This window comes from Brachyistius frenatus, unplaced genomic scaffold (genome assembly GCF_029030835.1).
Source record: "Brachyistius frenatus isolate BFR_SWC_R1_liver_20210118 unplaced genomic scaffold, ASM2903083v1 Contig_132, whole genome shotgun sequence".
Classification (NCBI taxonomy): Eukaryota; Metazoa; Chordata; class Actinopteri; family Embiotocidae; genus Brachyistius; species Brachyistius frenatus.
In genome coordinates, this window is record NW_027210731.1 from 279489 (window position 1) to 293816 (window position 14328).

The 14328-nt window shown below is 45.6% G+C and overlaps 1 protein-coding gene across 7 annotated transcripts in view; it reads right to left on the minus strand.

Moving 5' to 3' along the window:
* Nucleotides 1-14328, minus strand: part of LOC138630353 (adhesion G protein-coupled receptor L1-like) — a 33230-nt gene that overhangs the window by 10434 nt on the left and 8468 nt on the right. For 5 of the 7 annotated variants that reach the window (XM_069714626.1, XM_069714624.1, XM_069714625.1 and 2 more), the window contains 13 exons: nucleotides 13323-13442; nucleotides 9851-10064; nucleotides 8213-8322; nucleotides 7368-7382; nucleotides 5510-5717; nucleotides 4328-4592; nucleotides 3519-4230; nucleotides 2069-2172; nucleotides 1643-1828; nucleotides 1484-1522; nucleotides 1213-1393; nucleotides 988-1110; nucleotides 571-788 (listed from right to left, as the gene is read on the minus strand). In XM_069714626.1, the coding sequence (XP_069570727.1) occupies nucleotides 571-788; nucleotides 988-1110; nucleotides 1213-1393; nucleotides 1484-1522; nucleotides 1643-1828; nucleotides 2069-2172; nucleotides 3519-4230; nucleotides 4328-4592; nucleotides 5510-5717; nucleotides 7368-7382; nucleotides 8213-8322; nucleotides 9851-10064; nucleotides 13323-13392 (2445 nt within the window). In that variant the 5' untranslated portion in view covers nucleotides 13393-13442. The remainder of the gene's footprint in view (nucleotides 1-570; nucleotides 789-987; nucleotides 1111-1212; nucleotides 1394-1483; nucleotides 1523-1642; nucleotides 1829-2068; nucleotides 2173-3518; nucleotides 4231-4327; nucleotides 4593-5509; nucleotides 5718-7367; nucleotides 7383-8212; nucleotides 8323-9850; nucleotides 10065-13322; nucleotides 13443-14328) is intronic. The other 2 variants (XM_069714628.1, XM_069714629.1) reach the window with 2 other exon arrangements.

The window sequence follows — 14328 nt, forward strand, 5'->3', positions numbered from 1 at the left end:
ACCGACACTTGTTGCTGATTGGTCTGCCCTTCAAAGTGGCTGAGCAAACGTTAATGCAAAAAGCATTTCCAGACTATAATCATAGTGAAGTAAACTGAAGCTGTGAGCTGTAGTCTGGTGGAGCCAGGCTACTGTTTCTTGTGAGCTACCAATTATGTTTGAAAAACAAAAACAGCCTTACGTTACCATCGGTTAGCCAAGTGCTGCGACTTCCTGCAGCCATTTCAAATTAAAAGCCATAATTGCAAAGTAAAAGCTGTTCTCTGTTGAGCTCCTGAGTAAGGAACACTAGAGGAGATGTAAAGCTATATTGGGATGATTGAGGTACTTAAAACCACAAAAATATGCTCTTATAAATGTCAAGATTGCAAACGAAACACAATAAAAGTGTAAAATATGAGACCCTCAATCATTTGCTGAAACCCAACAAAACACACACGAACATGGGAATAAGGGGAGTACTGGCACTCCTTTTTTTTTTACACTTACTCCAGACCAGAAATGTGCATGATGTTAGGAATTTATTTATCCTGGTTATTAATTTTGAGCTACACAGTTTTAATAACAGACCTGCAGGTGTCTGAGAGTGAAGATCACTGGCTCGGTGAGGTACACTCTGTTGGATCCTCTGTGCACGGAGGCAGAGATAACATGCGAGTTGACCACCAGGCTCCTTCGCCGGACTTCTGAGCCCTGGCCGAGCCCCAGGCCCAGCCGCAGGGTCGAGTTCTGGGTGGTCAGGAAGGAGCCCAAGTTCTTATAGAGTGAAAGGACCAGCTTCACTTGGCCTGTCGAGGAAAACAGATGACATATTGTAGTTGGGAAAGGGCACATTTAGACATTTACAGTAAATCATATTCTGTACTTTTTGGAATTTTAATATGTGAAAAATACTAGTATTACTTGCAGAAACCACCGCTCCTATCCACTATATGTTGTAGAGAGATTTACTTGTACAAAAAGTTGCTTTTGTTGCGTAGCACAGACCATTGTTGCTGTACTGCTGCAGGGCCAGTGCTGATATCTGTAGGATGCTGTCGCTGTCGTAGGAGTGAGGGAATGTCAAATCCTGTATGTCCGCCTCCGTGTTTAGCACATACACCTCCAGATCTGTCCGTTAACAGGAAGCAGAAGTGCGCACAAGTCTGGATGAGTTGGCAATTTGCACAAAAGTGTAGAGCAAAACTGCTAAGAGAGACGAGGACCACGTACCAATATTTGGTGCCCTGTCACTGAAACGACCCTCGTAGAGATTGTTAGCCAATAGAAACGCTCCTTTCTCTACTGCATCGAGTAGCAGTGATGCAGAGCGTGACTGGTCAACGCCGCTCATATCAGCCCAAGATACCAGAGCTTCAGGACCCAGCAGGTTATCAACTGTCTGAACAACCGCCTGACAAACAGAAAGAGAAACAGACAGTTTTATTCAGACATCTATGCGTCTGTCTGTCCATCTGTCCGTCCGTCCGTCTGTCCGTCTTACCTGAACATAAGCTTTGCATGTCCGTTCTCTCTTCTGCAGCTGAAAAGAAGAAAAACATTAAACATGTCCTGTTACAATCGTCATCATTGACATTTCTGCTTTCATGTCCAGGAAAGGTCAAACACATTTCATCCAAACGGGCAACCAGAACAAATTTACCTTGTTGTAATTGCGTGCTGCCGATTCTTTATTGGCTGGTCTCAAAGCCTGGAGCTGAGAGTCCAGTATGTCCAGCAGTTGTTCAATTAACTTGACGGACATGCTGACGTCACCGGCATAGATCCGCCCCCGGGTCAGGTTGACCAGCTCCCCGGCGATGTTGGCTGCATTCTCTCCGCTCTTAATCTGGAGTGAGGTGGGGGTGTTTATAATGTCAAATATTTTGACATTTAAGAGAGAGAAGCTTGCTGACTGGCTTTGCCCAGCGTGTGTGTGCGTGTGTGTATTTGTAATTGTGTGTGTGTGTGTGTGTGTGTGTGTGTGTGTGTGTGTGTGTGTGTGTGTGTGTGTGTGTGTGTGTGTGTGTGTGTGTGTGTGTGTGTGTGTGTGTGTGTGTGTGTGTGTGTGTGTGTGAGAGAGACAAACCTTCTGTGCAATTTGGCTGACCCAGGGAGAGGTGCAGTTAGAAAGGTCAGGCCCTCTGGAGTTCCATCCCACTGGAGATGACGCGCATTGATAGGAGGCGATACCTGCAGCGACAGAAAGGGTGACGCAGAAAGTCAGAAAGGGAAAGGACAGCTCGTGTTTTATAGGACTTAAGGTGGTTTGTCACTTTTGTTTCTCTTTGTACTTATTTTCTCCTGCGTCTTCTACGCTTACGTTAAACCCAAAAACGCACCGTAACTGATTCTAATTCTATATTTGATTATAGTTTTTGAACATATTTTATTTGGTGCCAAGTAATTATCATGCCAAAGCATGTAAGACACCTGTCAGCCCACTACAGCATCCATGTCAGTGTCATTTTTTGCCTTGCCACAGGTTATTCACAAAAACTACTTGGTTAGACTCCAAAACTACTTAGTTAGTTTCTCACTAGGGTGAGAAAAGATTTCTATAAAGGAATTCCATGTTGTGTCCTCACAGACTCCAACCCTGGTCTCCTATGTGACAGCCAACCACCCTCAACCTGCCTCCATACTTAGATATCAGCACTTTCATCAAATGACCTCCATCACATGACCTCCACGGTCCCCGTGGTAGTTTTACCACTAAAAGGGGGCAAAATGTCAGACTGACAGTAGCATTAAGAGGGCTGATGGCTACTTTGGCGTGATACTCTACTGGCTGAGCAGGTAGCGTGCAGTTGGTTTCATCAATGCTTTTTCGCTGTTGTAGGAAATGAGGCTGATGAGACTGAAGCCTGCATTAATTACCATAAAAACAAAATTAAGAGCTAAAACAGGCTCAAGCGCTTTATATAACAGCTGTCTGCAGATTATTCTGAGATAAATGTAACACTTTGACTGATCTGCTTGATTGTTGCATACATTTAACATTCATTAAAATTCTATTTTGTTTCCAAGACAATTAATTGGATTGTTCTGCAAATTAGGTGTAAGCGTGAGACAACCGCCTCACCTGTTTTCGGTTATAGACATGATTTAAGATAAGACTGTTCTCACTGTCATCACCACCGCTGTGCTAAACCCATGTCCAAACCATTCAACATGATTAGGAAGAGGCAAAATGCACCACAGGTTTATCTACAAAATCTGCATAACAGCTTCCCCACAGAGGGAGGCTGGGCCGAGAGGAAGAGTCGCCGAACCCCGTTTCTCTACACACTGTAACCTCTCGCTTTCCTTTTCTGCCTCATCTGAAGTTCAAAGAGAGGACATCCGACTACATTTCAAAGGGAAACGAGATACACGCTCAAACACCGCACACAGACTGGCATGCTCACATCTGCTCACACACACATGCACACGCACACGCACACGCACACACACACACACACACACACACACACACACACACACACACACACACACACACACACACACACACACACACACACAGATGCTACGCCTACCCAGAGATCCTTTAGGGCAAGGCCTCTCCACTGTCTCCCCCTTCAGGGTGGGGGGCCACTGCACCCCTCGAGCCACCCGGCCCTCACATCCGCCCACCTGACCGGGCCCTCCAGGGGCCAAGGGGACACGCAGAGGAGGGCGCGGGGTCAAAGGAACCATGGCTGTGATCGGCCGCTGGTCAAAAGGTCCTCTGTTGATGACGCCGATCGGGTGTGAGGCTGACGGCCGCACCGGGGCCAGTGCGACAGTAGCTGTGTAGGAGCGGACGGTCGTCATCAGCGAGGACATAGGACCTGCAGGGACAAAAGCACTGATGATTCCCTTCATCTTAGACACATGTCCAATTACACAACTGCTCACATTGTACGGACCTTTAGTGGGTGGCGGCGGCGTGAACTGTAGAGGGTATCTCAGCACGTAGTAGTTGTTCCACACATACAGCTGGTTGTCTCTGGGGTTGTAATCTATGGAGGAGATGTACTGGTAGGGGTTGGGGAACGGTATCTGGACAGGTAGCTCCTGTCCACGGCTGGTGTCGTAGGCGTAAACCACCATGTTGCTGCCGGCTCGGGCGTCTGCCTGCCCCTCATCATCCTGGAAGACGGAGCGCACGGCGTAGAGCACGCCGCAGGCCATGAAGGCGTTGCTCGCCCCGCGTTTGTCGAAGCCGGTGGCCCATGTACCCTCAAAGCGCAGAGTGTATGGGTTCACCTGACAGACAGGGGGGACAGGAGAAGTTGAGACCAATTTTACAAAACCCTCTTTCCCTTCCAAACGCCAATCATTAATCTGTTTTGATTCCTCCTACCTGGCTGACCACGATGCGTCCATTATTGGCCTCGGTGGAGTAGATAACCCAAAGGCCGTTCTCGTCTACTGCCAGATCGATGTCCGACTTCCCTCCCCAGCGGTAAGGCGAGGTGTCGTGGTAATTGGCATTGACCACCACCGCCTCACCGCTCTTGATGCGTGTCCGCAGGTCATACTTGACCAGGTTGCGCGTTCGCTCCTTGTTATAGAATACGGCGCCGTCATACACCACAAAGCCTGTACCGTCCACACGGCTGGGCAACCTGGGACAGAGAACGATCGAAAATATGTGTAACGTGTGCAAAAGTTGCACTTTTTAATGAGGATTTGCAGGCCTTGAAACGTATTTTGTCACTGGTTCTTCTTACTAGTAGTGGGGTCCTACTTTACGATTCTTTCATGCCAGAGTTTTACATGACATATTTCTATATTCATGTTTTTTTCTATACTCTTCTCATTGGTTTGAAGTGGTCGGGGCTGAGTTGGATAAGGTGATGTCATATACTTCTGTGCACCAATCAGGATTTTGGTTTAATCGGTACCACTTATGGTTACTGTAGGTAACACTGAAAGCATTTTAATAATGTACTTTAATAGTCGACCGGTTTCTTTATCACTGCGAGCAGAAAATTACCTTTTGAGCAGCTACATGTATAGTGCATTCATTTGAAGCCAAAGTGCTGGTGAACTTTGCCAATAACTATGCAAATTACAATGCAGAGAGTTAACAAATGAGTGTTAACACATTTAACCGCTATAGCAGAATAAAATCAAGCCTCAATTACAATCAAAAGTTGGATTTTAAATAATGCAAACCTTGAGAATTGCAGCTTCGACTCTGCTTATTTAACCGTTAGCTTAGAGATATATAACTTTTAATAGCAGGATTTTAAAGCTTTGATTCCTCGCAGAAAAGAAAATGTTGCTCTGTTTCCATTTTAAATTGATTCGACTGAATGTGAAATTAGCCCCCAAGGCTGGCATACAGCAATTATTTTTACTACAGACTACTTCATTGATTTTTTTTTTTAGGAGAACTGATTGACCTATTGAAATTTTCAAATACAACAAAAAAGCACTCACAAGTTTCGACACCAGGATAACGACACTGCAAAACCCCAAATGAACTGATTAGTTAATCAACTATTTCACTCATACATGCAGTAAACAAATCACTCACTTATAGGTAGTGGTGACTCTGTTTTGCCGGTAGTCGTCCCAAGAGGCGTACTCATACAGCACCTCTGTTCTATACGGCGTCCACGGCATGACGTACAGCCTGTCCCCAGCTTGCAGGGGGTCCTTACACCAGGCCCCTGACTGATGCTCCGCCTCCAGGAGCGAGGAGGCTGGCCCGATACTGAGCAGTGAGCCAGGACACACGAAAACTGGAGGATGGGATTTAGGGGGAAGGCAGTGAGCAGGATGTGAGAAGGAAGAGAAAGAGGGAGGGAGCAAAAGAGCAGGAAGGCATGTGAGAAAAAGAGTGGACAGAGAGTGGGAAGCAAGTGTGAGGAGAAAATGGATAAATGCATGAAAAATGGATTGAATTAGATGCAGTTGATGCAGCGAGATTAAGAAAAAAGAATGAAGAGAAAAAGAGAAAAAGGGATTTAAAACATCTGTGCCGGTCTTGAGAGGCAAGCAACAGAAGAGACGTAAAAGTGTTGAACATCACACACTGTTAGTGTGTGTGTGGTGTGGTGAGTAATACAACAGGGACACTGCAATGAAAGGTGTGGGAGTGTATTTATGTGCTTTGTGTGTGAATGTGCATGTGTGTGTGTGTGTGTGTGTGTGTGTGTGTGTGTGTGTGTGTGTGTGTGTGTGTGTGTGTGTGTGTGTGTGTGTGTGTGTGTGTGTGGGTTAGTGCAAAAAGAGTGAAAAAGAGTGTGAGGTAGAGTCAGGGACGCAGAAGGCGGGGCTAAATTTTGCCTTGAATTGAATGAGAGGGCAGGTTAGTTTACGCCGATCACAACGATTGGTCCACCCACATGTCAATAACTGTATGGACAACTTATGTATACTGTACAGTCTCACACTAGCATGCAAATAAGCATGCACACACACACACACACACACACACACACACACACACACACACACACACACACACACACACACACACACACACACACACACACACACACACACACACACACACACACACACACACACACACATAAGCAGTGCTTGGTAAGCACACATCCAGATGAATATATTTAATCACACATTTCGTCTTATTTTTCCTATGAAGATAAATAAGGGGCTCTTCCTATAAGGGAAGAAAAGGGAAAATAAGCATGAAGAAGATGATTGGACAAGAAGGAAGGAAGGAAGGAAGGAAGGAAGGAAGGAAGGAAGGAAGGAAGGAAGGAAGGAAGGAAGGAAGGAAGGAAGGAAGGAAGGAAGGAAGGAAGGAAGGAAGGCAGAAAGAAAGAAAGAAAGAAAGAAAGAAAGAAAGAAAGAAAGAAAGAAAGAAAGAAAGAAAGAAAGAAAGAAAGAAAGAAAGAAAGAAAGAAAGAAAGAAAGAAAGAAAGAAAGAAAGAAAGAAAGAAAAAGAAAGAAAGAAAGGTGGCTTGTGAGTTTAAAGGAAATAGGGAAGAGAGAGTATTAAAAGAAGATTTGGTTTATGTTTGTGTGAGCGGTTGTGTTTGTGTGTACAGTAAGACTGGGGAAGAGATATAAGAGACAGAGACAGATCGATCAGGAGCAAGAGAGGAGGAAGAGGGGAAGAAACTGAAGAGAGAGAGAGCAGGTGAGAAAAGAAGAGAGACTAGGTGCAGAACCTGGATAAAACTGGATAAAAGGACGGCTTCTATACGACAAGAGATGAATAAAAATGGAGAAAAAAGAACCAAGAAGGAAATAAAAAAAAGGAAAGGGGGGGGGGGGGGGCAACATCCAGCATGACTACGAAACAACGTCCTAGGGTAGGAGGAAGAGAGAAATGGTAGGAGAGAGGAAGAGGAGGAGAGAAAAAGAGGGGAGGGTCGGGGGTAAGGAGAGATCAAGATGCTACAATGTATTGTCTTTACCTTTTTGGTCCACTTCTACTCAAGCATAGGAAAAAAAGAGGGAGAGAAAGAAAGAAAAGTCAGAGGGTGAAAGAAGGGAAGTAAAGAGAAGCAAGAAAGCAAGCAAGAGCAGAGAGGGAAGGAGAGAAAGCAAGGTGAGATGAAAGAAAGAAAAGAAAGAAAAGAAAGAAAGAAAGAAAGAAAGAAAGAAAGAAAGAAAGAAAGAAAGAAAGAGAAAGAAAGAAAGAGAAAGAAAGAATTGCACAGATAAAGACTTTGGAACTCATTCTCACCACAAACAATATTGTTCACGTAAAAAGGAAGAAGAAGCTCAAAAGAGACCCAACATCCTCCTCTTCCGTCCCCCCCCCCCCACACACCGCCCCATCTCCCCCCCCCCCTCACCCCACACCCCGATCTCTGCTTCCCTCAATCAGGCTCCTGTGGAGAAAAGAGAGCAACTCCCGTGGCGTGAATCTGGAAAAGAAAACACACACGCATGCACGCGCAAGTGCAAACCCGCACTCCCGCATACGCACACGCACACAGACAGAGTTTGGAAATGATCTACTGTTTTTCTCTCTGTGCTTCCATCCAACTTTCTTTTTGTAATTTCAAACACAAACACACACTCCCTGAGAAAAAAAAAAAAAACTCAAGTCTTTTCTATCAATCTCTCAGGGACATCGTCAACATCAGAGGTTATGAGAACAAAAAAAACAACAACAACAAAAAACACCTTCAAACAGGAATTACTTTTTGGCAAAAACAGGTTAAATCTGAGTGCAATCATGTATGTGTATATGTGTGTGTACATACAATATATGTGTGTGTCAGTTTGTGTGTTTGAATATATGCATACTCACTGTAAGGGACACACTCATACTGGATCTCCAAGTACTTGTATGTTCCAGGACACGGGTCTGGGAAGACGTCCACCCCCGCGACTACCACACACTGGGTCCTGTTGTTACACCTGACAAATCAATGGATGGATGGATGGATGGATGGATGGATGGATGGATGGATGGATGGATGGATGGATGGATGGATGGATGGATGGATGGATGGATGGATGGATGGATGGATGGATGGATGGAAGAATGGAAGGATGGATGGATGGATGGATGGATGGATGGATGGATGGATGGATGGATGGATGGAAGAATGGAAGAATGGAAGGATGGATGGATGGATGGATGGATGGATGGATGGATGGATGGATGGAAGGATGGATGGATGGATGGATGGAAGAATGGAAGGATGGATGGATGGATGGATGGATGGATGGATGGATGAAAGATGGATGGATGGATGGATGGATGGATGAATGGATGGATGGAAGAATGGAGGATGGATGGATGGATGGATGGATGGATGGATGGATGGATGGATGGATGGATGGATGGATGGATGGATGGATGGATGGAAGGATGGATGGATGGATGGATGGATGGATGGATGGATGGATGGAAGGATGGATGGATGGATGGAAGAATGGATGGATGGATGGATGGATGGATGGATGGATGGAAGGATGGATGGATGGATGGATGGATGGATGGATGGATGGATGGATGGATGGATGGATGGATGGATGGATGGAAGAATGGAAGGATGGATGGATGGATGGATGGATGGATGGATGGATGGATGGATGGATGGATGGATGGATGGATGGATGGATGGATGGAAGGATGGATGGATGAATGGAAGGATGGATGGATGGATGGATGGATGGATGGATGGATGGATGGATGGATGGATGGATGGATGGAAGAATGGAAGGATGGATGGATGGATGGATGGATGGAAGGAAGAATGGAAGGATGGATGGATGGATGGATGGATGGATGGATGGATGGATGGATGGATGGATGGATGGATGGATGGATGGATGGATGGATGGATGGATGGATGGATGGATGGATGGATGGATGGATGGAGCAGTCAAAGGGATGATGGAGTGAGAAAACGAAGAAAGGAAGGAAAGTGATTAACAGACAGGAAAGGGGAAGCAGAGGACAGTCCATTTGTCGACTCTCCCTCTTGCTGAATATTGATCAGTTCTTCTAGGAAAACACTGCTGAGTAAACAGCTAATGGTGCAGCCAGGCACTCAGGCTCAGCTGGAGAGGTTGCTGCACTTGCACATACACACATGACACACAACACCAGCATTGGCTTTGTTTTACGTTTCTTCCTAATCAACATGTATGTTGTGCGGCAGGACACACTCAACACACGCACACGCACGCACGCACGCACGCACGCACGCACGCACGCACGCACGCACACACACACACACACACACACACACACACACACACACACACACACACACACACACACAGTATCTACATCAACAGCAGATGCTCTTATTGATTTGTTTTCAAAACACTTGCACACATTCAAGTAGCTCAAGTACGACATTATAATTTGCCGCTTTGATAAATAATTTAGACACAGTACTAAACAGTGCGACCTCAGACATGCTGTACACACCTCTGGGACATAATCTTTAGAGCGTCAGGGAGGTAACACTGTGTGTTCTCCATCTGGAAGGGGTCTGCGTCACAGATCTTGTCGTCGGTGCGTCCATAATTGGCGGTCTCCACCATGACCACGTCACTTCCTGGGCAGCGCAGCTCTATGGGGTAACCCTCGCATGCCAGCTCCCGACGCAGCAGCCCGAACGGCATGGCGGCCCGGGACATCGCTGCACCAGAGGGGTGGAGGCGGGGCAAAGGAGGAAGGAAAGGGAGAAAGAGAAAATATATATATATTTTTTTGTAATAGCAATTAGCATTATCTTTCAAAATTTAGTCGATTTGTTATATTATTTGCCGCGGTGTATAAACTTAGGAAATGTATTTGGTCATAGGCCCTGTTCACACCCGGCATTAACATGAGTGTCAGGTGATCCGATCACAAGCTGATAGCTCTTAAGTGCAGGTGTGAATCAACCCCAGACCCACTGAGGACATTCAGAGGAGGTCTGAGGTCTTTCAGCAGTGTGTATGTGACCACATTGAAGCACAAACTCATTCCCGCCATATTAATGTGAGACAACAACAAAAAGCCAAGTGTCATGATTTCTTCTGCTTTTTGTCCGGGGTGGTAAATCACTGGATGTGCATTTCTGCCTCCCGCTTATTTAAAGCAACACATTTGGTCTTTGGAAATGGAAATGATGTTCTTTTTTTAGTGCATACAGAACTGGACCTGACATCCGATCACACTCAAACGCGCACACAGAGAGGCTTTCCAACGTCAAGTGTGAGCCATAGACTTAATATAAAAGTGGAAGTAGTTTCCAGGTCTGAAAAAGTGAGGCCAATGTGGAAGTGCCTTAAACTGCAGTAACACTGAGGACTGCTATGGGTTGTGTCCAAAAAGGCTCTGGCTGCATAGACTCATAAAACTTCTCTCATGAAATATAAAGTCAATAATTTTTTTCTCCAAGTCATTATGGTGCCATTTGCTAAAGTCACTCGTTCTTATTAGTTTTTCTGGCGGCCCATCTGGAAATAATTCCATCGTTAATTACATACGAGGCCTCAAAAAAGGCGGCATATTTGAAGACGTGTCTGTTTGATTGACAGGCCTGTGGTGCAGTCAGGTTTCTACGATGGGTGGGCGGGCATAATGTCCTCGCTCCTCCCCAGCTCATCCAAATATGATCGCTTCCGGCGTAGATGATCAAAAACGTCACCACGGACAGATTCGTCAATACTCGTACTGGTCACTTGTTGATGTTAGATTAAAGTACACAACACAGAAATTAAGACACTGGAGGTTTTCCAATAATGATGGTTTTCCAAATCAATGTTGATCAAGAGTTATTGAGAGCTTAAATAAAACTGGTACACATTCATGAAGAAAGCACGACTTGGTGTGCAAGCTCAGGGTTCTTATACCCTTCCTTCATACACTCCTCTTTTTGGCTTTCCTTCCCGATGTTAATTGGCAAGCGATGCAATCATGTTAAAAAAAACTCAACTCATCTGCAGCTACAACTGCCAAGTAAAATCCTGGCACCTAAACTTGTTCAGCTTCTTAAGTTCCGTGCAGAAAACAAAACAATTACTCTGGAACTTCTTACAAAATACAGATTTCCCAACGACGATGTTCCATTTGTGAAAACAATATCATTTATCACTATTGGGAGACAGCTGGGCGTGTTTGATTTCCCTGTCCAATCATTACTTGGGTTTTAATAATCACACAAGGTCAAAAAAAAAAATTACACAACACAGTTTCTGTTTTTTGGATTAAACACTGTTCGTATAACTGCTACAACAGCCCTAATTGGAGGTTTCAGAACGGCAGATCACAAATCAATTGTTGGTTGCTGCTTGGTGTGAACTGACACACTAAGAGCTTTCAATGATTCAGATTACCGGGGTGTGAACAGACCACATTCACCTGTATGTCTCCGTAGCGAGTACAGGAGACTGATTCAGGGCACTCAAAACAGACAGAATTAAAACACGACAACAAATCTGAAGCCATGCTAGTGGCTCTTTGAGGCTGTACTTGTGGTTGAGTCATAAAACATGCTCACAATGACCATGCTAACTTGCTAACGTGCTACTGTGTGCCCAAAATGTACCAGATTTCATACCCATCCAGTAGTTGTTGTGTGCCTCATGTTGGTGTTTGACATAAAATCACAGGACCACCTTATTTCTTATCAGCAGTATCTGTGTCAAATTCCATGGCTACACATCTGAAAAATGTCCAGACATTATAGTAAAAGCCATAAATGTTAACCTCATGCCGACGCTAACGGAAAAGTCCGAGGATGACCAAGGTCAGTAGGAACAAGGGGTCTGTACAAAATTTAATGTCACTCCATCCATCCCCTGTTAACTCATGTTAGTCTGGGCCAGTGACGGATCGACTCAGATTGCAATCCAAATGACATCATCTGGGTTATATTTCCAGGCATTGGAAAGATCCAAAAGATATCCTCCCAGTGGTGAGTGGAGAAGCCTTCATGTTTGAAATCGAATGAGCTCCCCTGTTCTCCTTCCTCGAGGGAATGAATCAGCCATTTAATACCATCGAGTACACTGATGCACAGGAAACATTCGCCAGCAAATGTCAAACAAAAACCCTCCTCAGAAACTTTCAGTCAAATCCTGTTCCTGCCTGTATTTAATGTGTGTTAACACAGTTTTTTTTTTTTTTATTAAAACGCACACGTGTGAAAGTTTACACTGGAAGGATTCCCAGATGCTGAGTGTGAATGTTGACGTAAAACGTCACACCTCCACTGTGGCACCTACATCTCATATGATGTGATGCGTGAGTACATCACCATATATTAATGTTTGAGTCAGCGGGGGGGGGGGGGGGGGGTTAAACGCTTATACTACCGCCTTTCAGGTGCTCGCTAAACTATAGGATTTAATTTTCTTTCCTTTGAGGGCCGCATCTCAATATGTAACACACGCGCGCTCTTGTGCAAAACGCTCGCCTGGCTGACACATAAATCTGTGTGAACCAGAGTTATTGGAGAAAATCCCATTACCATTACCTTAATCCGGTTGTTCACATCAGCCTGAGTATCATGCGCACACATGACAAGGTGTTTGCTGCAGGATTAAACCCACACTTAAAGCCAGCGCGTCGGTGTGATTAGTATGCTGCTGCTGTAACTGATTGTTTATTAACGACGAGCGACAGGGAGCTTCTCAAACACTCCATCCGACAAGCTGCAAACTTCAAGTGTTCAAATGTTTTTGTTTGAGTAGGTCACAGCATTTCATACACTTTGTGGAGATGACTTTGCCTTTCTTTCGAGGCACCGGGCTGCGATCCACTTCACATGATTGCTCACAAACACTCGAGTCCCCAAATGTATGCAGCACTGGTGAGCTCTGTTGATTTTTTTCAGTATTTCTGGGGATACGGCGTGTGAATTGCCTTCGTGATCAACGTGGTACAACGTCAGCGTCAGGGCACTTACCTTGGGCAGACGGGGCGACGTGAGCGAGGGTGAGCACACACACCCCCACGAACCACAGTGACACAGCCATGCTGGGCAGGAAGAGTTAGGACGTCACACCACCAACCACGTTTGGAGAGCCTGGGGAGGAAGCAGTGGAAGTGTGAGACTGGGAGTACAGAACTGCAACACTCGCCCTTTTTGTGCAGATCTGTGTGTGTGTGTGTGTGTGTGTGTGTGTGTGTGTGTGTGCGTGCGTGCGTGCGTGTGTGTGTGTGTGTGTGTGTGTGCGTGCGTGCGTGCGTGCGTGCGTGTGTGTGTGTGTGCGTGCGTGCTGGACGGTCCATAACCCACACTGACAATGAAGGAGTGCACGTGAGAAAGCACAGCAGGGTGGACAGAGGACAGAATAATAGAGAGAGAGACAGACAGAAAGAGAGAGAGGGCAAAAAAAAAAAATAGAGATAACAGTTGAACAATCGGTGCAGCGAAAAGTCCCTCAATCTGCTGTTACCATGGTGATAGCACAGTGCAGCCTCAAGGAGCAGGAGGGAGACGGCGAGCAAGCAGATATGCTGGGTGTGCGTGTGTAGGTGTGTGTCTGTGAGTGAGAGTGCACGCGTGATAGTACGTGTTTTAAGTCCGTAATTAGCCAGAAGCAATACTGGCCACTGACCCATAAAAGAGTCTTAATCTTTCTATCTTCACACACACACACACACACACACACACACACACACACACACACACACACACACACACACACACACACACACACACACACACACACACACACACACACACACACACACACACACACACACACACACACACACACAGGCCTTGGCTCAGCTTAGGCCACTTTTCATTAATCTTAAATAAATGATGTGGTGGAGACGATCTCTTCCCCAGCAGGCGTAACGAGGTAAACAGCTGACTGAAGGCGCAGGTGATCGGAGGCCGACGGTGCACGGAGGGATTTTTCGAGGCAGCATACGGGATGCAGGCAGATGAGCTACGAGAGAAC